This window comes from Monopterus albus, unplaced genomic scaffold, assembly GCF_001952655.1.
Source record: "Monopterus albus unplaced genomic scaffold, M_albus_1.0 scaffold38.1, whole genome shotgun sequence".
Taxonomy (NCBI): domain Eukaryota; kingdom Metazoa; phylum Chordata; class Actinopteri; order Synbranchiformes; family Synbranchidae; genus Monopterus; species Monopterus albus.
In genome coordinates, this window is record NW_018127918.1 from 521,402 (window position 1) to 547,050 (window position 25,649).

Consider the following 25,649-nt stretch of genomic DNA (forward strand, 5'->3'; position numbering starts at 1 on the left):
AATGGTCAAAAATTAGATGGAGAAGATAGTTAATGCAGCTTTAAATTAATGTTATCCCAATTTTTTTTTACAGATGTAATAATAGGATTGGTTGCTTACCGACAAGCCAGTAAATGGACAAAAACTTGTGAAAAGCTGCCTGGACCTCAAGTTTACACAGGTATCAATCAAAATAACATTACTGTAAAGAGAAATGAATTAACACCAAAAATTCCTGTACATAATTTAACAACTCCGAATGGTTAATTTTACATTTCATGGGGTCCTTAAACTTTAAACTGATTTCATTGTGACATAAATATAAACAAAAATCTTCAAAGATAAAAGCTAAACTCACTTCAATACAATTTATACAGCTTTTAGAGAGAGGAGCTCTTTCTGTACACCTGAACCCTTTATGTAAAGAACAACTACCGTAAGCTGTGAAGAGGACACTGAAGGTGTTTTGCTAAAATGCAGCCTGGACAGGTGCAGGAATATACAGGCAAAGGTACAGAGTGACAGCAGGTTTAGCAAATGGTTTTATATACTGTATTTGATTGAGTTTATTTGATGGAATGCGTTGTCTAGCATCTTTCACACTTTTTTGGTGTGTATTCTCTGCTCTAAACAATACCAACGCTACCCTTTGTTACCCCTACCCTACTAATAAAAATCATATTACAGCCTACACTTCTGACACACCCTGTTACAGTGTTACACAAAACCTTCTAATTTTACAAGGATCAGCTGATTAATTACCAGTGATGGGGGGGTAGGGGAAGGTGGGTCATCTAAAAGTACCATATTCAGTGTGATAGGCATGTATAAGGCGTAAACAGCACAGATCTTCATTCAAATAAAAATACACAATGCTTAATCAAGAGCTGTGAGCTAAGCAATGAAATAATTGTCCAGTTAACCATCTACAAAGCATTTACATTGCTACTGACAGACAATACATGAAGGCATTGACAGAAGTTCAGTGGCGTCTGTATTTTTAGGCACCGTGTTGATGTGAAATAGGATATGCGTTTGTGGGAGTGTGTGAACAAAGGGGATAGAGAACGTGTTTGCGTGTCTGCTCAGAGGGAAACGGCAGAGGAAATGGATGAGGAATCATGTCAGAAGCAGTCATGGTAGATATACTGTACAGATTTTCAGGATGTCAAAGAAGGACAAGAGGAAAAATGTGAGAAAGTTACCGTTTCGGCAGCAGTGGCCAGCTGCCTGTGAAAACCGGCTGCCAAAAAGGAAATAAAGGGCAAGGAAGTAAATGAGAGAAATGGGCTCAACAAAAGGCAGTAATAAGAAAAACACCTGGGGAACTTCTCTGTCTGTGGACAGCCTATGGGTTCCTCAATGTCACGACCAGGGCAGGGCATCAGAAGTGGAGAAGAAAAGGGCAGACAGAGCAAAAAAGAGATACAGAAGCTGAAAGAGGGGAAGAGAGCTGCACAGCTCCCTCCACAGTCTAAATGAAGTATTCTTTCTTTTCTTCTGCATGTGCATGGTTGCCTTCAGCGTTGATGATGGCTGTGTCAGCGTCGGGCGCGTCGTCTGCTCCTTTGGCCTCGTTTGTCAAGTATGTTCCTGGAGAAGCGGAAAACAAACCTTTATCAAGGAAAACAAATACCAAGCAGTGCCGCACGGTTTTTGCTGCCTGAGGCAAAAAAACACACCATCAGTAATGCTACAATATTCATATACAGGATGATGAGAAACTAAGATAGCACAGGATATGAAGATGCAGCAGAGTAAGTGGGTGAAAACCCTGCCTCAGCAACACCTTTATTGTTCTCAGTGGAGAGGGCGAAGGCTTACAGTTGCATGGTCAAATAAAGTGATGCAGATTTCAGCTGAACATAGGAATTTAATGTTGTAGCATCATTTTGATTCTCTCCCTTTAGCTGAGCCACTAAGCGTATTAGCTTTGTATGCTCCATGCTGTTATTTTCAGATTTAGCTGGGCCATGCAGAAATGCCACTGATTTTTGGGGGATAAATTGTTCTGTGTTTTGGTTTAATTTTGGTACAGTTCAGAATCACAATCAGAATCAGAATCTGCTTTATTGGCCAGGTGTGCTGGACACACAAGGAATTTGACTCTGGTACAGCAGCTCTCAATGCGTATGCTCCCATAATATGTTAGAAAACATGCCAACGTATTTTATGGGTCCAGTATTTCATAATAACGTCTTAAAAGTTTGCTACAAAGAACCATGTAGTTTGTCTATTTTTCTGTAAGTAATACCAACATTAAAGATAAAGGATAAATGTTAACAATAACGATAAATCGTTAGTGAAAATATAAGCAGGAAAAATGTTGCCATGGACTCAGTGTGTTAAGCTGAGGGCTACAACTTGGTCTCATTTTTTTTTTTACCCCAAATTTGTTTACATTTTAGCAAGCTGACATCATCAAATTATGCCGAATTAGCCATTGACAGTTTTGGTTTGGATTACTTTGATACTCTAGACACAATGTAACAGTCGTCTGGAAAGTATTTCTAAGTAATGACTTGTTTATTCCCAGTGGACACTGAGGATAATAATACCCTCAGTGTAAATCCCACTGAATATGTGGGTCATCTCTGTGTGAACATTTGACTGCTGTGACTGCGAAGCAGTGCTGTTTTTGATGAAACATGCAACAATCGACATGTGGTTAAAGTGACATAGTCCTGTCTCTCTCTACAATTTAAAATTATTATGCAAAATAAAATACAGTAACATTTCTGGATTCTTTTGGAATTCATAGAGAAAATAAAATAATGTGAAAATGAATTTGTCCTGTGCATGCACTAGTATCGTACTGTATGTTGCACATCAAAAGTCCATTAACGCTTCCTGTGTGTTTAAGACTTACAGTAAACCTTCGTTCTACGTTCTCCGCTGCAGGATTGTGGTACACCAGTAACTTTGGAAATGGGGAGGGAGTCTGATGTCTAATGGGACACATAGGACATGCTTCACCGGTCCTATAAGCCTTGAGAGGCTCAGGTGTGGTCCACTGTTTTACCTTTATGCCTGGCCAGATATCTTCCCAGAACAATGATTAAACACAAGGTGACAAAGACCACTACGGCCACCACTCCTCCGATCAAGGCGTGGTCAGTGCTGCGCTGCCCCAGGGCATTGGGATCTGAGGAGACGGAGAGAGAGAAACACAAAAAGAGCAGGTGAAGGCACCGGCTGGTGAGGTGAGGGCAGAGGAACAGCAAAAGGCTGATAATACAAAATAGAGCAAGGACGAAAAAGAGAAGATTATTTCCATTTTGTTCCTGCTCTAATGATTGTTCTAAGCTGCTGTCATTCATCTCTCCTTTCACATCATGCAGTCAGAGGAGAGCTTTCCTAGCTCTCTGAGCATAATGAAATGGAGAGAGAGAGAGGAAGAGAGACAGGCACCACACTGACACAATGAGTGGCCACAGGCAGTCACAGATTCACCCTGCAAAATGAAGCAAAAAGAGAATGCAAGACAGACTGACAAAAAAAGAAGTGAATAATTCAGGACCACCCCCACGGTGCCGCAGGAGTCCCCAACATGCAAAACAGGGCAGCAGTGGAAGAGTAGTACACAGTAAATAAATCATCACAAGGAGACTAAAAAGGGAAGATCGGTATTTTTTTCTGTTTCCTGATGAGGAAGGATTGTTCTTAAGAAAATGAATTAGGTGTCAGAGAGTTGCTACAGGTCCTCAGCTGTTGCAAAAGCAGTAGAAACGAAGGTCGAGTCATGAAAGAGTGGCGAATCTGCACAATGAGCTTGTTCACACCTCATGCAAGAAACCATCAAAGGTTTCTTTCTCTTTCAGCAGTAGCTTATTTCCTTTATTCACCTTGACTTCCAAATTTACTTTTACTCAAAGTCTGGTTTGCAGGCTATTTGAGGTAATGACGTGACACTGACAATGTGTGGACCTTCACTGCAGGTGAATTTTAAAAAAGCTGACAGTGACAGCGTTGGAGGAGATGGGTAAGGGAGTAGCCTGTATTATTCATATCAGTCCATGACACCTGAGAAATTAGCACCCATCTCATTATTGTCCTCTGAGTGCCAGGGGATGCCATATACAACCCTGTCAGTTCATATACGTTTCTGGGCTAGTAACTAAAACATGGGGATGTCTGAGCAAGGTGAGCAGTGATAGAAGGGTAGTTTAGACATGCAGTACGACACTGTTTCTCTTCAGTATTCTCCTTCTCTTTCTGTGTCCGCCCATGTGGCCAAATTGAACAGCTGGCTTGCTCTCGCTCCACAACTCTCCGTCGTCTGAGTGACCAGGCCGTCACACTTCACTGCCCCCCAGTGGACAAACACACACTCATACCAACACAAACGCTCGTACACACAGATGTGCGTAGCGTGGTTTCACTGTGCCGCCATTCTGCTTGGTCAGTGGAGCAGAGCGTGGAGGAATGTTCCCCTGGCACGGCCCAGCAGGGCAAGGACTCTGGCGTTTAGTTACACACATGGCTGTGTCTCGTCACCTCTATCTGTCAGGACAGTGAGTGTTTTTTACCATCATACACACCCACTGTCTGTTGCCATGCCCATGCAGTCGTATGTCAGCCTCTGGAGTGCTACACACACTGTCCATGCAATATGCTGGTGTCAAGTGTGAGCCGTTGGACTGTAAGCCAAACCACTTGACACTTTCAGAACATGATCCCGCTGCTACTGCATCATGTTTGACCTTAAAGGAACACTCCAATGAAATCTACCTTCTGGGTAGAAATGAAAGGTTTCTCTGTTGTCTCAGTTGTAGTTTTGTTGTTCGTGGACTATAGCCACAGAAGATTGTCAGTTGTCACCGTGATTGGTTAAATGTCAGCCTCTTCACACCTGAGCTACTAGCATTACAAGAACAGTGTGTAAACACAATCACTGGTTTAGAGGTAAAACAAGCACTTCATTTGATGGTTTAGGGATAAAACGGGGACTTAAGTGAGTGGACCGTGGGCAAAATGATGAAGATGTCACATTTCCACAAGATTCTGCTTCTGTACAGTCTGCTCATACAGTCTCTGTTACTGGTTGATTGTAATAATCACCTTTAATTGACCAAGTATGTTACACACAAGGAATTTGTTTCTGGTACAGGTACCGAGGCAGCCATCTGTGGCGCCAACTCACACCGATGGCTCTAACCACTGGGGGCAACTTCGGGCTTCAGTGTCTTGCCCAAGGACACTTCGACACGTGGACTGCAGGCAACGTGATTCAAACCTCCAACCCTCCAGTTAGGAGACGACCGCTCCACCCACTGAACCACAGTCGCCGCTGTTTGCAACACAGCAAAAAAATAGTGGAAAAGCAAAGCAGGACGGTCCGTGTCAACCTGGGCGATGGTTAAAGGAAGCACAGGGTGTACCGCTCGTTAGGTTCCGACAGTGAAAACGCAGCTATTGTGACCTTAATTCATGGCAAAAATGTGTCAAGGGTCATTTCTGTTTCACTTATTTGTAGGTTCAGTATTTTCCAAGTGGTCAAAGATTTTCCATTGCTAAAAAGGCTTCTTACGTTATATGCTGTTGCCTTCTCATAGTTCCAAAGCTCTGCTAGAAATGCCCTATTTATTGATTTGTAATTGAGCTACAATTGTATGCCACATTCTGAGCACAGAGATCAGTGACAAGGAAGTGAATTATGATATAGTAGTGGATGGGCAGGTTTCTGTGACTGGTTTGATGCTTTTTTTGCCTTGACTTTGCATTTTGTCATTTCGTAGCTACTGTGCAACTAGGGTGACTACAACTGGAGACAGCTACACAATTTAAACAGAAACACCACTAATTCAGTCAATACTATATACTGTATGTGCATAAAGGTTCTATGAGGCTTTTGCCGGTCCACAGAGATGCTGGAAGTCAGATTTCACTTGAGCCAGTATGGCCTGTGTTTGAAAAGGAAAAAAATTAGCATAAGGCATCTTTCAATCCAACAAGGTAGTATGTGTTACTCAAGATTAGATTTCACTGGAGTATTCGGTGGAGTATGAAGCAGCTGAAGCTTGTGACACAATGCCCTGATAGCTTACAAAGTGTAAATAGAGTTAACTCAAGTGTGTTGGCCTTTAGGTGCAAAACATGGTTTATCTATTGTGTTCTTATGTATTCTGTTCTGGTCCACTGCTACTCCCAGAAGGAGAAACAGCAGCAAGGGCATACAAAGACAAACAGAGAAAGGAAATGAAAAAAACCAGAGGTTGATGGACAGGAAAAGGCTGAAATTTCAGTTGGACAAACACAGAAAAAGGAAAGGAGACACGGAGGAAAAGGGACTAGGGTGGAGGGTTATACATTTTTATGGCTCAGGAACACATTATCCTTTAATAAGGGCACATACATTTTTCTCCGTGTGATTTAATATGAGAGTGTGGCAGAGCAAACTCTTCTTTTAATATTTATAACACTCTCCTTGTCATCTGGCCTTGTGAGTTGAGCTTGTTTAATAAATTAAAGGGTTTCAGAACTTCTGTGAGCCACTGCTTGGCTGGACTGAACCAAAGGTGTTAGTCTCGCGCTGCCCTGCTAATTCCTTATCTGATCTGTTTCACTGACGCTGGGTCCAGAGGGGGTTACTGTGAACGGATATGTGATAGTGATACTGTGTGGAGGATGTGTAAAGGCTGGAGATGGAAAGAATATAGTCCTATTATCTGGTCAGATTAAATGACATTAATCATATTATCACATTTCTGGAAAGAATGTCAAGCGGCACATCAGAATAAAAGCATGTGTGATAGCTGCTCTGTGTTTTAGGTCAAACTTCCACCATTCATGACATAAATGTGACTAACATAAAACTAGTGCTAGTCGTTGATAGACCCCAAAAAGTTGGTACGTAGATTAGGAAACAGTGTGCAAAAGAATGTTATTAGTTAAAGTGAAAGCTCAAATATTCCATCTAGTGCTCAGCTGGAGAGAAATGATGAGCATACAAAAAAAGTCTGTCCCTGCTTCACTCACTTTCATTTCATGCTAACCTGCTCTGACCTTAGTTTCTGCACAACCTTACAGTACATGAATTGGTAAACTCTAATTTATGTATCCCTGCATAAAAACATGAATGGAAAATCTATGAAATATCTAAGAAAGAAATCTGACTCTAGTGGCTGAGCAGTTGTACTGTAGTACAAAAAGGTGTGACGCGGTTGGTTAGTTGACGATGATAGTTCTTGTTAGACGGATAACGTACTGCATGTCTTTCTGTAATCTGCCCTCATCACATTCTTCAAATGTCATATTCATCATCGGGTCTGTAGAACTTCATAGGATGTTTCCCATCATGTAAAGAAATGTTATAGCTAGAAATTAGAAAGTATTGTATTGGCGCCAATATGAACATTATTCACTGGATCAGTATCATATCCAATTCTGATCCTTTTCTAATTCTACTGTCCTATATGTGAGCTGATTAGGTTTTGCGCTACTGTCCTGTGGTGCTACGACAGCTGCCTTTGTTAGTGCTGCATTAATAAATAGTCAAAATGGGATTTTTTTATTGGACTGGTTACACAGTTTGTGTAGTAGTAGTTAGTATCTGCCCTGTGATGAATCTATAGTTCTGAGAGGGTGATGTCCAGCTTCCAGTTATTCATATAAAAAATTTAAGATAAATTTAATATTTTGAATCCAGGACCTGAGCCAGTATTTGGATAAAGCTCCTGAAAAATATACTGTGCCAAATTCATTTCAATTTCAACATGTCAGATATTTAATGAACATCTACTGTAGGCAAATATAAGTATTGGATCGTATCAGCAGATACTTGGTATTAAAGTAACTGGATCGGTAGTGGGGCAAAAAAAAGGATCAGGATGCCTCTAGTTACAGCATCTCTTGGCCCTGACAGTAAACCATATCTGCACTGCCTTTCATGTAAAACCCTCTAAATCTTTTATATTAACAATCTCAACAGGACAGTGTCCTTGAATCTGATGTGCATGCTAGCATGCTGATAGTCAAATGGTGTTTACATACTGTAGTTTAACATACATCTCTGTATCTCCCTCTCTTTCCCCCTTGGTAGGACGCGTGTTAATATTAAAATTCATGCCCTACAGGCATCTTTTTTCTTCTTTCGGATTCTGCTTTTTTCTGCTCTGTGAAACAGTGGTTGGAGTTGCTCAGACCAATAAAACAGCAGCTACCTGAAGCAGTGGTTTATAGAACTGCAGTTTCATTGTGTCTGTGGGGTGGATCAGGGTTTAGTTGCCTGTGTCTTTTGGAAAACAATGTCCAGTTAATAGCTTTTTGTACTACAGTATTTGAAAACATTTCACATGATATCATTAAATGTGACATAGAGACTGCATTATTTTCCGCTGCAGTGAAGTTAAAGACACAAAAGGAAAACGTGCCCACAAACACAGTAAAGTGGAGAGAAAGTGACTACAGACTTCACTTGCACCATGAGCCAGTTATGGCCAACTTTTTGGCTGAGACTGGAAATTTACCAATCTTCATCTAATACTTGCTCTGCTGCCAAGATGAAAGAATCCCTGGGGGCTGTAGCAGGGGGCTGAAAGACCCACGTGCTTTTGGGTACATATATGTGAGCATTAGACAGAAAATAAGAGACATTACAGAGACATGTGTGTGTTTGCGTGTCCTTGCACATTATTGCTTGCTGGGTCAGAGTGGAATAATTAGAGCCTGAAAACAAATTACTTCTGCTAATCATTCAATAAAGCCCACACGTGGACTTAGACACTAGCTTGAATATTCAACCACCTCCTCCTGTCTTCCCAGAATGAAAAGAAATTGTGGTCAGCAGGGTAACAGCATGAAGTTATAAGCAAAGCACAATAATTAATCATATGAATTAATTAAGTCACATGCAAGAATTAATCTATCAGAGCAGGTTGATGTTCTGCAAAACACATAACATCTTCAAAGCAGTAATAAAGATGCTTTCAGATGTTTTCTGTCTTTACCTACGTTATGCTGCATTGTGTGAGCCAACTGCAGAACAAGAGCAGCAGACACTGGCTATAGTCCACACAGAAATGAGTGATACTGGAGGAAGCGAGTCGCCACCACAACAATGCCCCGAGGGAGACGTGCAGAGAAAAATGAATAAAGGGCCGCATAAAACTTCATGCCAGCAAATGAAAATTAGACTGTGTTTATGTGTGTGTATGCGAGCACTTTTTCAAGATTGCTGGAAGTGTCCTCTGCCATTGAGATTTAATGAATAGAAGGGCTATTACATGTAATTCATAACACTGGCCCCAGGATCTAATGATTTCTCTTTTTCTGTTCTACACTTTATTCCAAATTGTTTCTATAATTCTTTCCCAAAGCCAGTTAATGTGACAGGTCATCAATAAGCTCACCCTGCAATAAGTGGAAAGACCTTTGCATTATGTTTTAATTTCTCCTGTGTGCCTCAGCTTTATGGTGTAAAGAGCAGGCCGTGGAAGGGAAAATGGACAGAAGATGGTCAGATGTTCGATATTTAACCCTTTCCCCCCTTGGGGATGCTGCAGCTCAATTCTAGCCTTTCTGGTTTCAACAGCTACCAACCAGCTGTCCTGGTCACTCGCCTTAAGAAAATATGTCTTTTGCTCATCACACTGCCTTAGCGCATGCCCTCCATTTAAAACCAGATCAATAGCAATGGAATAAAGGAGTTACAAATCTCCCCAAGAAATGAAACTTGTCCTTCACTTATTGAGTTTTTGCAAAAGGTTTGTCCTCGGCCTAACCCGGCTCAAACAGGTGAACACATTACCCGTGGAAAGCCCTTGCAATTCCTAAATCATTTATTACAGTGATTTGGTAAAGTTAGATTTCATAACAGATGAAGTATTTGATATTTTATGCTATGTTGTCAGCTCAGTTTTATTCTGTATGACCATCCATGTAACTTTAGCTTTGTAGCCTCTTCTGTTCGTTTTTAATGGACTTGAATGAGACCTGAAAAAGCTTCTGTGGTAATGAAGAGCTAAACAAATGTAAACATCTGATATGCATCTCTTGTACTTGCAAAAGTTGATTAAGTGTTGTTTATTCCCAATGTTGATTCTTTAAAATGATGGAGGTTTGTGAGGCTGTAGATGTTTTAGCTGGCGCAAGCCTCAGGAAGCCAAACAGAGTAAGAGTTGTGCTTTTTTAAAATAATATTATTCATATGTATCTTTTTGGCCTGCACTCACTTGAAAAGGGAGAAAGCTTAGACTAATCCCAACTTTTGAACCCTGACCAATCCCTCGTCTCCACTCTTGAATTCTCCTGGAGTGTGTAGTCACTGCTATTAAGTTCAAGAGGAGAGGAAAGATCCTTTGTAAGTGTATTTTGCTTTAGAGTACTAATCATAAAAATCATTATGGTTATTGTTTACCATAGTTATCTCCACCAGCCCCCTCTGACAGTTAAATCCTCAGGTAGCAATGAGCCTTATGAAACTATTTTATGGCAATTTAACATCTTTCACGCTATGGTATACAAACTGATTGAGTGTCTCAGCATTTCTTTACATTTATCTTGTCCTTTACCTATAAAACAGAGAACCTTTGCAAGGATGTCAATGGGATTATTGTAGTTTTTCTGTCTCCTCCGCAGGCAGAGACACTGATCATTAATAATTGCTGTCTTCTTGGCAGTGGGCCCATTTTCTGCGGCAGTATCAGGCTACAGGGGCTGGGGTTGGCCACACAAAATGCTGGTTATGAGCAGTGAATAGTAAATATTTTAAACACCAAAGAAGCTCTTGTGCATGATTCAACCTTTCAGCTTCACAAGGTCAAAGCTAATTTGCAAGCCATGAAAAAGCGTTTGGCAAATTTTAGAGAACTCCATGGTGGTGAAGGAAACGAAAGCGTGCATGTGTGTGTGCGTTCATGGAAGGGGGTCTAATGACATTGCATAGACCTCTGATACTTAGCGAAAGAGTTATTATAGCCATTAAGGCTGGTGGGGCTATTGAAGCTGTGTGTGTGTGTGTGTGTGTGTGTGTGTGTGTGTTGGGCATACCTGCCAGCACTTTATAAAGTGAATCACAGACTGCAGTTACACGTTATTCCTTTATATACAATGTTGTATGGATTAAAAAAAAACTAGAATTCTGTGCATATGTTTACTAACTACACTCCAAAGGTCACATTAGAATTAAAGGCACGGGTTACTGTCAGATTTACATTTCCCATTAGAACCACTGAGTCTACAGTATGAAATATTTATTTGATAACATTCCTACAAGCATGGATAAATGCCTCTGTTAAATGGTACATTATTTTATTGGCCACTAATACTATCACCATGTCAGCAATATCAGACAATTATTATTAAATTACACTGTAAATTAACTTCATTTCATATTCTACAAACATGTAAATGCAGAGTATTAAATCCTTTACTGAGCAGAGAACATCAGCATGAAAAAGTGCGGGCAGTTATTTTTGGCTCTGTAGGAAACTTACACATCATGCAAATAATGTTTCTCTCTCAGTCTTGGGTTCCACGTGATGATCTCTTGCTGGTGATTTAAGGCTATTTTTGGCACACCTGAAAACTAGTGAAAAGCACAAATCCCCATACTTAACAGAACTGCATGTGGACCTCGGTCCAGTGATGTGGATCACTGTGTGGTACGGAGCCTGTACTGCCTCCTGCAGAAGGACCCTGCAACGCCAGCAAGATCATCAGCGCCCCTGTGCCTTCCCTCACAGATATTTTTAACACCCGCCTCACCCACAGAGCCATCAGCATTGCTGGTGACACCTCCCACCCCTCACACTCCCACTTCAGACTCCTGCCTTCAGGGAGAAGGTATTGGAGTCTTCGGGCCAACTCCACCAGACTTACAAACAGCTTCATCCACCAGGCTGAGGATGCTGAACGCTGTCCATCGCCCCCCCAAAAAAAAACCTGGACTGTAACCCACCACAGAGCATTAAAAAATTACCTCTGCTGTTTTGGGTTTTGTTATATTACATGTAAATCTGCTGCTGACTGTTTTTACCATCATATCTACTGCTGTTGGTCATTTGCACTACTGTCCATGTGCATCTCAATCTCACAACCATCTGACAATCTTCTTGCTATTATTTGCACTACTGTCACTGATTGTACATGGTTTTGAGTCATTATTTGAGTCACTGTTTAGTTTTATCCTAATCACTTTGACTTAGTTGTCTTATTCTTTTTAGTCTGTTTTTACTCTACATTTATTCTATTTTAGTTTCCTAAATACTTCTAGTATGGCATTCAATACTAGGTGAGAGAGAAACAGATTTATTGACAATAAAAATCTTTGCTCTTGATCTCTTTATCTTTTGCACCCAGCTGTATAACACCTGATGTATTAATGGCTTTTAAGCAAAACCTGATATGCCTTGAAGATATTTCCTAATTAGCTTCTTACTATCAGTGAAAGGTTCCTACATGCAGACAATTTGCAAAGTTGGGTATTTCAAATGAGAGATAATTTTTTTCTCTGTGCTTTTTTCACTGGTTGGAGGTGGGCAGGCTCAGCTGGGAATAGGTGTTTGGACTTTTCATCAATCATCCATTCAGTGAAAACCAATAAACTGTGCATTTACAGTCCCTGCTTTGACAGTACTCTGTATAACAGTTTTTTTTAGCTTGTATTTATTTTTACCACCAGGTTGCTATCTGCTTTTTTGCTCAGTTTCTTGTTGCAAGATGCTTCAGCCTTAGTCATGGTACAGTAGCTTGTCTTGTTTATAAAAATCCAGTGTACTGATGAAGTGCAAAAGAGGAATGATGCAAAACTATGAAACACGGCAGAACAGAGGAGGGTGTACCTGAAAGAGCTCATCAGGTATATTTTATGCTAATGCCCTACACACAGAATCTAGTGTGGAACCTATGTTGTGTATTTCCTCTGCAAGACAACTTTATTAAAAAAGACAAAATGTCATGGGGCTGGTACACCTCCACCGTTGTTTGCTTTCATCGAGAGCCTGCGAAAAGACCCGGTAATAAATCAAGTAGACGCATGAAAGCAGATAGCGTAGTATCCTGTGACTGGGGATGCAGTGAAGGAGTCTGATATTTAGATTCCCTGAAGATACACGGAGAGGCTCAGCTCCTCTTGTGTCTCTGCACTACACAAACAGACATCAGAGAAGAACTGAGGCACTCTGATGAGGAATAGCCACTGATGTATGGAAGCCTGTTACTTTACAGGATCTTCAGAGAGATGGGAGAGTAGAAAAGAAGAGGAGAATGAAGGGAAAATCTATTATGTTGATTTATTCTGTACACAGAACATCTATTGCATATCTGTCCATGCTACATGAGGGATCCCTCCTTTGTTGCTCCTCGAGGTTGCTTCCTTTTTATTTTCCCATTAAAGGAATTTTGGGGGGGTTTCCTTATCCAGTTCCAGGGTCTAAGGATAGAGGGTGTGGTTTGGTGTTCAGATAGTAAAGCCCCCACAGGCAAATTTGTGACTTGTGATATTGGGCTATATAAATAACATTTGACTTGACTTAAAGAAAAGCTTAGAGGAAGCAAAGGAACTGTAGAATGGGAGTCAAGATTTCTGAAGGACCTTAAAGATGGCAATTTATAGAAAGCAGCGGTGATGAGAGGAAATTATTCGGAATGAATGGGACTGTGGAGTACCATGAAGTTGAGAGGCATGAAGAGAGGGAGTAAAAAAAAAAGGAGAAACCAGGCAAAAGGTAAAGTGCTATGTCTATATTGTGAGAGAATGGACACATGGCAAAGAAGGAAGCTATTCAGGGGAGGTGCAGATAAGGAATGCTTCGGACGAAGAGATCATAATATTAATGTTATTTTATATGCAGCTGAATTAAATGCTTATGTTTTGCACTATGTTTCGTAAGGAACATCATTAAATAGAAAAGTAATATATATTAGAAGCTGTCAATTTTTCATCTTAAAAACGTCAAATACAACTTTTAGAAACCATAATCAAGATGATGTATGAGTGAGCAAACTGTTTTGCATACAGCCTATCACAGCAAATTATACACATTAGTTTTAAATTGACATGTCACTCAAAAACTCTGATTGACATACACTCTACTGTAGCAGACACGGCGCTATGTCAGCAGTATTACTATAGTGTAGCAGCATGCAAAGAGACACCATCACCAAACAATCTGTAACCAACCAAAACATTGTTCACTTTCACAGAATCTTCCCACTTAATCTATCTAAATTTAGGAGCTTTACACATCAGACAAATGAATTGTAATAACTTGAGAAATTAAGTACAGATGTACAGATTATTTTGCTTGTACAAGTTACGTGCAAAAGTATGTGACCACTTTGAAGTCATTTGTGAATTTTTGTGTCATTTTTGACCTCAGCTAAAAATTATATTAATTTTCTAAAATGGTTAGAGTGCAGCTTTTTACTGTGTCTGCATGAAGGTGCACAAACAAACTAAAATAGTTCGGTAATAAATTCCCTGCAGTAATTCAGTACACAATCACAGGCTGTTTAATTATCTTCCCAACCTGAGTAATTAATGAGAAATGTGCAGGTATTATGGTAGTGTAGGCAATTGGCTGCGCATTGGTTTAACAAGTTATCATTTAGCTCGGCTTTTAACAATGGAAGCACCATGGAAAGTCAGAAACACTGTCTAGCTCAATTCTGATACTAAGTTATATTTCCGCTGCCTTTGCCAAAGAAGTTAGCTAAGTAAAAGAGTTAGGAGAGGTAGGTAGGTCTACCTTGTTTCTGTATGCCACTTCTCCTGAGTGAATTGTTCGGCTGCTGCACACACGACGTGCATTCATGTATTTGTCTGTGGGTGGTTGGGTCCCCTTTGTTTCATACTAGTCCCAGTATAGAAAACGCAAGCTATATTTCATCGTGAATATTAATACACCATGTGAAATTTAAGCAGCAGTGCTCATAATTCAACTCAATGCATTTAGGAGAAACACTTAAATATCCTTTGGAGATACAAACTAATAAGCTACTGAGCAACTGGTTTGATATGCACTTTATTTCCTGCCATTTATTTGAGTTAAAATGATGCCAAAACATCCTTTTTCTCAGCCATGTCCCACAGCTCCTCCTGTAGAATCCTGATGCTTTGTCATGCCAAGTGGGAATGTTCCGGGTCTGCCCCAAGGGCCTCTTCCCAGTTGGATGTGCCAAAGTGCTTCCATAGTGAGGCTTCCAAAACAGCCAAAATGGCTTCTTTTAATGCAAAAATGCTACCTTTAAACACACAGCCAGTTTCATTTGACATGGTGGAGTACTTCCTGAGGAGGGCATCTTGACCCGATTCTCAGACCAGCTTGGCTGGCTGACGATGGAGAGTCATGCTGGCCATTTGAATACACAATCTATTTCAAGCTAGTGACCATGGATGATGATTGCAACAAAGATGATCTAGTAAATCGAAAACAGCATGCAATCAAGGACAACTCAGCATTATTAGCATGAATCAGAGATGTTACCCCAAGGTCACCAAAATGTACGCTCTGCACTCAACTGAACAGAAATGGTGACAAGACAACTTTTGTGGGACCTGGTCCTCATTCACAGTGAGCTTTAAATATCACACTGTGACTATACAAGGGCTTGACTGCGCCTAAGAACAGCTCCCAGAACCTATTTTCCCACGATACAGCCCACAAGACACTAGGGAAAACACGCAGATAAGCCCTTTTCAAGCCTATTCATGACCATGCAGGATCCTTGCTAGAATAAAATGCTGGCCCGCTGTTTAACAACCAGAAGGAAATATGCAGTGTTCCTTCAGGATCTGAAGTTTGTCAGTCATCCAGCAGCTTCTGTCTATCGCCTTGGCATATGCTTTACTGGGAAGGATGAGCAGTGTAATATCCCTGTAATTGCAGAACATCTCCAGGCCACCCTTCGCCTGTTAGTCCAAAGGTGCTGTCCCAGACCTCCACACAGCACTGAAGAGGCATATCAACCAAGACAGCCGAGCAATATTCAGAATATTCATGGTGAATCTCATCCACCTGGCACCTTATCACTGCTGGGTATTTGGACCAACTCAGTGGCATGCACCAGAAGAAAGGGGAAGGCATCCCCTAAGACTCTGCCTTCACTGTGTTGGCAGGGTCCACAAGTTCCTCAAATTGTCCTTTTCATCGGCAATATCCCCAGTCGAAATCAGCAGTACTTGTGCCCTGCTGAAAACATCGTTCTGTTGTCCACTAGTGGATTCTTGGGTTGCTGCCATCGCTGGCACCAGAGGCCTTCTGGCAACAGCTTGGGGCAGCTGTCTACACAATGGTCCATTCAAATACCATGTCCCCAGTCCTACTTAGGATGTAACAAATATTCCTCCAGCAGTACACTGAACGGGCAGATTATTAAAACCAAAACTAGATGGTATTAATTTTACCTAGATGTACCAAATAAACTGAAAACTGTGTGTACACCGTAGCTGGCATCAAGCTTTGAATTCTTCCTCACCAGAAAAATGACATTCATCGTCCGCAGAACCAGTTACTGTAGCACAGGGTTACTATACCAGGGTCTTCACTTTTGCTTTCTGACTTGCACCACATCGAACCACCACACCATAAAATATGAATATTAGAATGTAATCTATAGTAAGGCTGAAAAAAATGCCAGTGAAGCATAAAATGACAAGGACATGTCACTAAAACCTAAATAACAGTGTTAATGTTTCAATGCTGTAATTCAGGGACATCTTGTCATGTGAAAAAGATTTCTTACTGTAGCTGACGAAACCTAAATATGGGTCGACAAGGTCAGGTCTAATGCTGATATTATTATAACAGCAGCATTCATATTCCTCAGAAATAATTTCTGTAAAAAGACCAAATATGCAGACTTATGCAGTAAAATGTCAACGCGACGTCTACCTTGTTAACTCAGAAAAAGCTTTTTTTTTAAGTCATAATTCTCTAAGATTTAACACAGCATTAGGAGTCGTGATGAGGCATCTCCAGTGGCCAGACATTTTCAGTTCAGGACATGACATTTGCTTCTTTGAGGTTTCAGGGCACAGAAGTACTGAAGTCTTTAAAATGCCAAGGGGACCAGTGGATAGAACATTTGAACAGCTAGACTTTTTTTGAATTCAGTGATCTAGAATGTGTCTTATTGGCAAATCTCAATAATACTCTTAATATAAAAACAAAGGTTAACCTCAAAGAACAGAGTTTATGTTTACAGTCAGAACACCGGGAAGAAGTTTGTCCCAGGAATAATGTTTGCTATTAGATATTTTTCTTGTGTCTGTTTGTCCACATGAGACAGGAATGGTGAAGCCTGAGGAGACAGTGAAGTAGCTGAGAGAGCAGTATCAGGACAGAGGAGACATTAAAGTACTGAATACACCGTAGCATGCTAAAGGGGTTGTGGAGATGCGTGGGGTAGTACTGTACCTCTGCTGCCAGTGTCTGTGGGGTCAGAGACGTGGGTGCCTAATAGAGCAGTAGGATCTGGAGGGATGGGATGTAGGGGGGGAATGGTGGATGGAGGCAAGGTGGTGGGGGCGTCTGGTGGAGGGGACAGACAGACACATATACACAAAAATAATACAAGAACAACAACAACAAAAAAGAATTTACATGGGGGCAGTTAGGGCAACAGAAACTGCACAAGCATATAGATAAAATCATTGGAAACGTGCTTTCTAAAGCGCAATAATGGATTACTGTGGAAGCTAAGTGATGCACTACAAAACATACAGCACATCCATTCAAGCAGTGCTAAACCTTTTTGTGAGTCAGCTTAGGGTTGTCACGGATTCAGAAAGGAGTATTTGGTGGATCAGTGATATATATTTGTATGTTATAATTAAATGTTTTGCTGGGTAATTTACAAACCTTAAATGACCCTTTGTCACTTTAAAATTGTGTCCGTGTCAACTGTTAATGATTCTCTTTGGGTCATTTCAGTCATACTTGACAAAACATGGTTAAGTAGCTGAACGTCTGCACGTACTTTGGTGTTAAGGCTGTTTAGTATAGGCTGTATAGTGCTTGAGGCCAACAATCCACAAATGAAGCGTGTTCATCAAGCAAAACACAGGAGTAGTCTTCCATTACTTAAAATGTAATGGAAGAAAAGTGCAAGATGACATTTTCACATTATGTTAGGAAACCCAGGATCCTTTGTATTTTTTGTTTTTAAATGTGACTCATCATTTACGTAGCAAGGGGACAAGATTGTTGAGATGACAGACCCTGTTGTGAGAACCACTCAACAGCAGTACTAAATTAATAAAGTAATTTGACCTGTGCCAATTACCCATAGCTGGCCCATGGTTTAGGGAAAAATCTTTATTACCACACTCTGTTTTTGACTTCTCACTACAGGATCACGGTAATAAACGCGCTACATCCATTTCTCACTGTCACATGTTAAAGCAATGAAAAAAAAAAACTGGACTGGAACATTGTGTGACAAAGTTAATGAGGTTACACTACCACCTTGGCTTTTATGTTTATGTCACTCTGGTTTTTATAGTGAGCTGGAGGCTTTTAATTGGCTGTGGTGCTCTTTCTCAGGACCAACTGTCCTGTGTGTCTCTGTGACATTTCAGTGTGAATCACTAAGCAGCTAAGTGCATGTCTTCAGGAAAGAGGGGAAAGAGAAGAAACCATTAAAAAGGTATTTTCTGAGAATTATGGTGGCAATTGTGAAAGGCCTAAAGGTGTGCTAATCACTAATGAAGGGTAGGAACAGACTGGGTGCCATTTCAAAAGAACACGTAATGAATTTGGGCAGAACTCTTTGACCCTCCCATACCCAATTACTTTTTTGTGTCAGTTTAATAACATCACTGTCATTACATGCACTGGGTATTTGTGTTGTTGGCATTTTGAAGGAATTGTTAGCTGCACGCAGACATGTAGGATGAGCACATTAATTAAACCTTAAATAGGAAGTGCAAAATCTGACTAAAAAAAAGTGTGTACATTTTAAGGTTTACATATTAAAGGTTCCTGGGAAATAGGTATCTTCTTTCATAGTGTTTCTCTTTTATTCTGATTTCACAACATACTCAATTAAAAACTGAATTGCGCAAAAAAAAAAAAAAAAAAGTAACAAAGGGGACGTGATCTGAGTGGACCACAGTAATAAATTCTTAAAGTGATCCTAATCAACATGCTGTTATGTCCATTTTTAACTAAAGTAATTTAAACGGCAGTGCTGCTAGTGGCCTACACAGTCGTCACACTGATGTGAATTTCAAGGAAATTTAGAGGCTATACTCTATGTATCACTCCTCCCTGTTTTGCCTGAGTATCTTGCTGTACTTTTTGCATATAATAATAATAATAACAATAATACTGTACTGATCTACTTTGCTTCAAGTTGTTGGTTGCTCTAATCAAAAATTACCTGCCTTTTTATCCCTCATCACACACTAACTTCCTAAAACAGAGGGAAAATAGATGTCACTGATCTTTTTTTAAGCATTATTACTTAATGCCAAGAGACAAATGGCAGTAGAAAAACAGAAGAGCCATCCATTTTCCCTGACACGCCGTTGCTTTATCCTCCGCATCCTCTGGCGTTACTAGGAATTACTTCTCCTTCCTGGTGATATTCCTGACAACGCAGCACTAAATTCTGCCTTCCTCACACATTTTACTCCTGGTGTGTGTGAGTGTGTAGAGGATCTGGGACGCAGGTTTATTTAAGGAAAGGCGTTGGTGGCTTTTGTGTCACCTGAGGCCCTTATTCTCTTCGTCAGAGATGGTACCACTAATCACAGTATGCAGATCAGGAGGTATTATAATCCTGGTTTTACCAGTGCAGTCTGGTGCTTGTGCTTGTGAGGGTCATACTTTCCACTATTTGCATGTGACATTAGGAGACCAAGGCATCATCTTGCAGCTGTCAAATAACTGATAAAGAGTTCACTCCATTTTAACTTTTGGATGTGATCACATGAAAGACAGTTACCTGCATTTCAACCTTTCTCTTTAACTCACCATAGACGTAGAGTACATATTCAGCACTGCTGGTCCCTAGGTGGTTGCTGGCTTCGCAGCGGTAGGTGCCATTGTCTGTCTTGTTGAGGGAAGTAAAGGTGAGCTCCCTCCCCTCTACAATCATCCTGTCCAGGTCAGGAAGTTCACCCCCATCCTTTGTCCACATCACAGGATCTGGCCTGAGAGGTAAGAGGATGTAACAGAGAAACCAGGCACATTATGTTTACCTGACTGCAGAATTATAAAAAAAGGCTGACATCATCTGATACACAATTTGGGTGACTTACGAAGGGTTTCCTTTGGACACGCACTCCAGCTTCAAGTACTGACCCTCCTGAGGAACTGCGAGTGAGTGGATAATCTCCACACGAGGAGCATCTAGGACAGAAGGCGAGGGCTCAGCTTGAGGGTGGACAATGATGAGACATGACTGTCTCAATATAGTTATTGTGATTTACTTAATATTCAGAATTAAATAACAACAATGCTTCATCCCATATTGTTTTTTTTACTGTTTTTCTAGAATGAAATCCTACAGTTTTAAAGGATGTGAAATACAATAATTTATGTCACTCTGTGACATATTTCAATAAATTAGAACATTTTATTTTATGATATATCATTATTAGAATATTGTTATAATGTAAGCAAAGTACATGGTGATTTTCATGTCAAACTAATTAATGACATTTTGCCCAAACCAACTTGATATAGTATTATGAACATTATTATTATACACATGCAGATGTCATGTAAAGATGGAAATGATGGAAACACGGAAAGAAAAAAGTAACTCTGAAACACTGCTACACAATGTGGGTCACACATTAAGTTCAATGGCAGCTAACAGGATTCTTTTCAAAGCCCATTTGCGTGTCTTTGTGCGTACACTCACAATGGACCTCCAGAACTTCAGTGGCCTGCTGTGGTGCCTGAGTGAGTGCCACATGGTCCACTCTGCAGGTGTAAGCCACTCCATCATCATTTCTGTCCACGTGCAGCTGCAGAGAGCTCCGTACTGTAAATGTCTTCCCACTTGCATTCACCTCTTTAGCACCTTTGGAGAGAGTTGCGTACTGTCACTGCACATTTATCTTATAAAGTGTGATGGCTACACATCAACGAGAGGCTCCACCAGGGTATTCTAGGCTAGTATCTTTACATCGATAGTGGCGCTACAGTATTTTCACCATGCTGCACAATTCTGAAAAATAACATGGTAGACTGCTGAATAAAAAGTTCATTTTGTGCAATTAGGCTGAGTAAAACTAAACTGACTTTAAAAACTCAGGGAACTCTAGAGTACTGTAGTAACAGAGTCATTTACACTTTGTTTAATTCGTGTTCTGATACAGTTAGAAAATCACCAAGCTGCTTTGCTCGGAGTGGATTGTTTTTGCAACAGCCACCAGCTGGTTGCAAAAACAATCCACTGCTTGTTTGACTTGTACAGTACCTGGTTGTTCAATCAGTCTATTATGTGTTTCCTTTGTGTATAGTTCTTAGGCACCTTGGGGGAAATTATGCATACTATTATTCCTGTTCTAGATCTGCACTATAAATGGCAAAAAATGAACAATAAAAACACTGATGAAAGAAGCAAAAACAATGCAGCTCTTACTGAGCATGAACACACCGATGGCCAGGGGTGCTGACTCTATAAGAATAGTTAATACAGCATGTTGAAAATGTTCATGCACACAGGCCTTTTTACTGCCCTGACATTAACATTAACATTATAGTCCAAAACCTCTCACCAAGAAATTAGTGATTTTCAAATCACAACCTTAAAAAACTGCAACCATGAGGATATTGTTCCTTTTTCAGCTGATGCCTCTCTCACTATTAAACTATTAATGCTTTGTGATATACCATTACCAGCACACATCACTGTCACACATGGCTGTGGATGCCGTTTTGCTACATCTGCATGGCAGTTCTCATCAGGGCTCCAACAAAACTCTTTCAATGTAATGTGTATAGCGTAGTGTATGTGTATAGCTTTCTCAAATTATCTACCAGATGTACAGAAATTGAGCATACTCCACATCATTACACTTTTTGTTTCATTTGCCTCCCCATTCACATACAGTAGGCCCTAGAAAAGCCAAATGTGTTTGAATAAAGTGTCACAACCAGTCCTCATGACACCGGTCTTTGACTACTATACCAAATCAGTGTCTTTGAAATGTTATTGGTTAGTATTAACTCATCATGAAAGCAGTGATGCCTATTAGGTAGGTAACCAGTCCTACTGATACCTGGTACTAGAGCATGGATCGAAGAGTGACCATCTGATACCGGACTGAGATTCTTTCTACATACCTAAAAACCAACCTGATGATATGTTACGAATTCCTGATTCTCTCCAAGTCCCAAGCTGTTGAGGAAGAAAAACCCTGCACAAATTCATACCTAATTTGACATTTAACAATGTTTGCCAATTGCTGATGAAGCCTCAGCCTACACATATGACATAAATGTCAACTCAGAAGCTGTTAAATATGCATGATGTAAAACAAATGACCATCCTCTTACAGAACACTCACTCATACCTAAGTCAGTGGTCTTACACAACTCGCCACTGACAGATTTGCATTTTTCTACTGGCTGTTTTACAACTTAATTGTAACATATCCACCTCCGAGCACTTATTTTTAACACATTCTTCTTCTCACTCATCAGTTCAACCAGTCATTTGGGGGTGGTTGGTTTGTTCATATCACACAGGCAGCAAGTATTTAAATCATATCAAGCCTGTTCATCCACACTCTTATGCTGTATTCAGATGTCCAGCCTTATCTTTGCATTCAGGTGCTACCCTGCTTTGTAAAACCATGTCCCTCTTTTTCTGTATTCTCATTTTAGCAAATTCATAGAGGCATCAGTGTATGCCCAATCTCTTTATCATGCTGACTGCCTTTGTTTGTATCTCCTAAAGAGACTGTTTACGCTCCATAAGCCCCCCTATCCCACTGTCTCCTCTCACTCTCTATTCTGCCAATCAGCTATTCTGCTCAGTCACTTCCCCAAACTGAGGCAATAAGCCCGCCTCCCAAGAGAGGAATGAGTGACGGGTCTGCAGTGTTAGTAACATCCATCCAGACAACAGCAGTGAGGGAAAATGGCTGAATTTCTTCACAAAGAAGAAATTGCAAGAGACAAAGGAGACTGAAAAAGTGGAGGGCTGGAGAGACAGGACACTGAATTTCTGATATCATGTCACGCCTTAGCAGTTGCGGACATTCTCTGAGCATCTCTGTTAGTTATCCCAGGTTATCATCCATTGCCTCACCTTACTTCTAAGTGTTTTGAACAGCTAAACGTCTTTTTCTCTTTTTGTCTGCAGCCTTAGAATGCTTTTCAGAATCACCCTTACTTTGTCCTTCTTTGTCTTGGTTTGTTTCCTGTTAATAGTCTATGTTATTGTTGAGGTTAGTTTGGGGGTTAATGAGTAGCTAGCTGCTTTAATCAAACATTAATCTACATAATTGAACCAACATGACAAGTTGAGTCATTCATCTTCATGAATTGCCTTATTTTTACTGATATGCACCATTTATACACTAGGCTAATTTAGCTGTTAAAAAATTGCCCTATTTCACAAAGGTTACTGTATGTTTTATTTTGTGTCTGACAGCTGTCTCTGTTTTGTTTTTGTTTTATTTTTTTGCATAGTGTCACCTTAGTGCAAGTTTGAAAAGAGGATTATAACTTAGTACTTTCTTTAAAAAGTCAGTTTAAAATATTTTAATGGCTTGATCTGAATAAACTGAACAAATCACCTTGAATTGCACAGTTTGATGGTGCTCATATGCCATTCAAGACCAGATTTAAAGTACTTCAATCAATATAATCGGCACTCAGTGATGCCCCTCTCGCAACTAACCTAATGTTCTGTCTGTGCTTAAACTAATATATTTATTATTGCAGGCTGGCTTTTTGCAAAAAACAAAACAAAACAAAAGATGACTTCTCAAAGTTTGTTCATATTGTTCACATAATATTTCTATCTCAGAGGTTCCTGATTGTAAATGCACTCTGCACAAAAACAACACTACAAGAGAGGCCGAGAAACTCACTTTCTCTATGATTCTGCTGTGTGATTTAAGTGTCCAGACCCTTTAGGATTCTCGTCTCATGGGGATTTGAATGGACTCTGATTGCCTCTGTGGGATTCATGATGAGAGTACTACAAAGTTCATTAATTTCATTATTTGGCCTAAAGTTTTGTGAGATCCACTTTGAGAACATAATAACAGTTGTCTAACTGCAAGTAATACCTCATCATTAAAGTGTGTCAATCTACATGCACCACATTGGCTTCTGCACGTGTCTGTGTGTGCATGCACGCATGCGTGTGGGTGGGAGTAGGTATAATTGGCCTATAAATATCACATTTTAGGCACAGCTGAAAGGAGCAGCTGACATCAAAATGCCATTAAAGCTTAAGATTGTCAATCAAAAAACTCATCTGGCCAGTCGCATACATATTATGTGTATTGAGAGGATTTTGAAGCTTGTCATATTTTTTGTTGTCACATACTCACACTGGATGTTAGCACTGGGAGGGAAGGACAAATATCAACAGCTTATTTTGTTTTTTAAATTACTAGCTCACAATACATAATTTAAATAGCCAAACAGCTATAAGTTGACATTTGTGCAGATTTACTAGGGTATAAATCTGTACATGTTTATCCAATCTACATTTACTTAAAATAAATGTAAGTATTTCTCTAATGAGAAATATACACTCCATCCTACCATATTCACCTGTGCTACCTGTTGTCAATAAAGAGCCTGGCAGTATTTGGTTGTGATTGTGGTTGCTCAGAGCTCTGTATTGTTGGTGTGAGCCAAGATGGAGCTTAGAAATGGAAATGACATGCATAAAATGTGAGAATTTGATCCTTTTATGTAATTTCACAAGAGAGAGGGACAATCCAAGAAAGGACAGTGGAGGGATAGAGAAGAGAGACAGAGGAGGACTCACCCTGGCAGCAGGGGTATGAGGGCTGACTCAACATACCCTGAACTGCAGCCCATCTGGGATTTAAAACATTTTTCGCAAGTGCGAACAATGTAAATTCATCTGTGGGCGAGGGCAAGGATAGTGAATATATATGGTGGTACAAAACACTAATTTAAATACAGTAAAGTTCACAGTGGAAACAAAAAATATGTTGCCAGATAAGTACCTAATCTCTGTTTTCTTTTGCCTGTCAGCAGATGAGCTGCATAACAATAGCTACAACTAAACTTTAAGACAAGAGCACTAACACACAGCAGGCTCCAGCTCCACTGAGGTGTGGAGATGATATACTGTGCCCTTTGCTATCTCCTCACTGATTCTAGCTACCGTGTTCTGAGAGCTGGGCCTGTTGGCAGCCTGTAGGCATCCTCCCCTGTGTGAACTGTCTTACCAGCTTGGCTGTGTTTAACTGACAGGTGACTACTACAAGGGAGCACTTTTAAACGTTAGGAGAGTTTCTGTCAGTGCCTGGCAAGCCGGTACGGTAGTGTCCTTTCTAACATAAAACCCCCTGAGCATTCACAGCTATGAAGTGTGTACTCTGGATTCATAAAGATGGTTTTCCACTCCAAAAGGAGAGGTCTTGCTGGTCTCGGTGCCATGTCACTTAAAACTGGCCAGGTGCTGGCTCTACGTCCAGGATGCTGCTCTTAACAGATGGAGACCACTGACTCTATAAACGACAGACAGGCTGACAACTCCCAGAAGTGAAA

General features: G+C 40.4%; 1 protein-coding gene across 3 annotated transcripts in view; it reads right to left on the minus strand.

Moving 5' to 3' along the window:
• The window catches only part of LOC109959237 (cell adhesion molecule 2-like), a 210,468-nt gene continuing 184,819 nt past the window's right edge, over nt 1-25,649 (minus strand). For 2 of the 3 annotated variants that reach the window (XM_020598446.1, XM_020598445.1), the window contains 6 exons: nt 20,797-20,958; nt 20,189-20,279; nt 19,902-20,080; nt 17,340-17,453; nt 3,002-3,124; nt 1-1,572 (listed from right to left, as the gene is read on the minus strand). In XM_020598446.1, coding sequence (XP_020454102.1) covers nt 1,454-1,572; nt 3,002-3,124; nt 17,340-17,453; nt 19,902-20,080; nt 20,189-20,279; nt 20,797-20,958 — 788 coding nt within the window. In that variant the 3' untranslated portion in view covers nt 1-1,453. The remainder of the gene's footprint in view (nt 1,573-3,001; nt 3,125-17,339; nt 17,454-19,901; nt 20,081-20,188; nt 20,280-20,796; nt 20,959-25,649) is intronic. The other variant, XM_020598447.1, reaches the window with a different exon arrangement.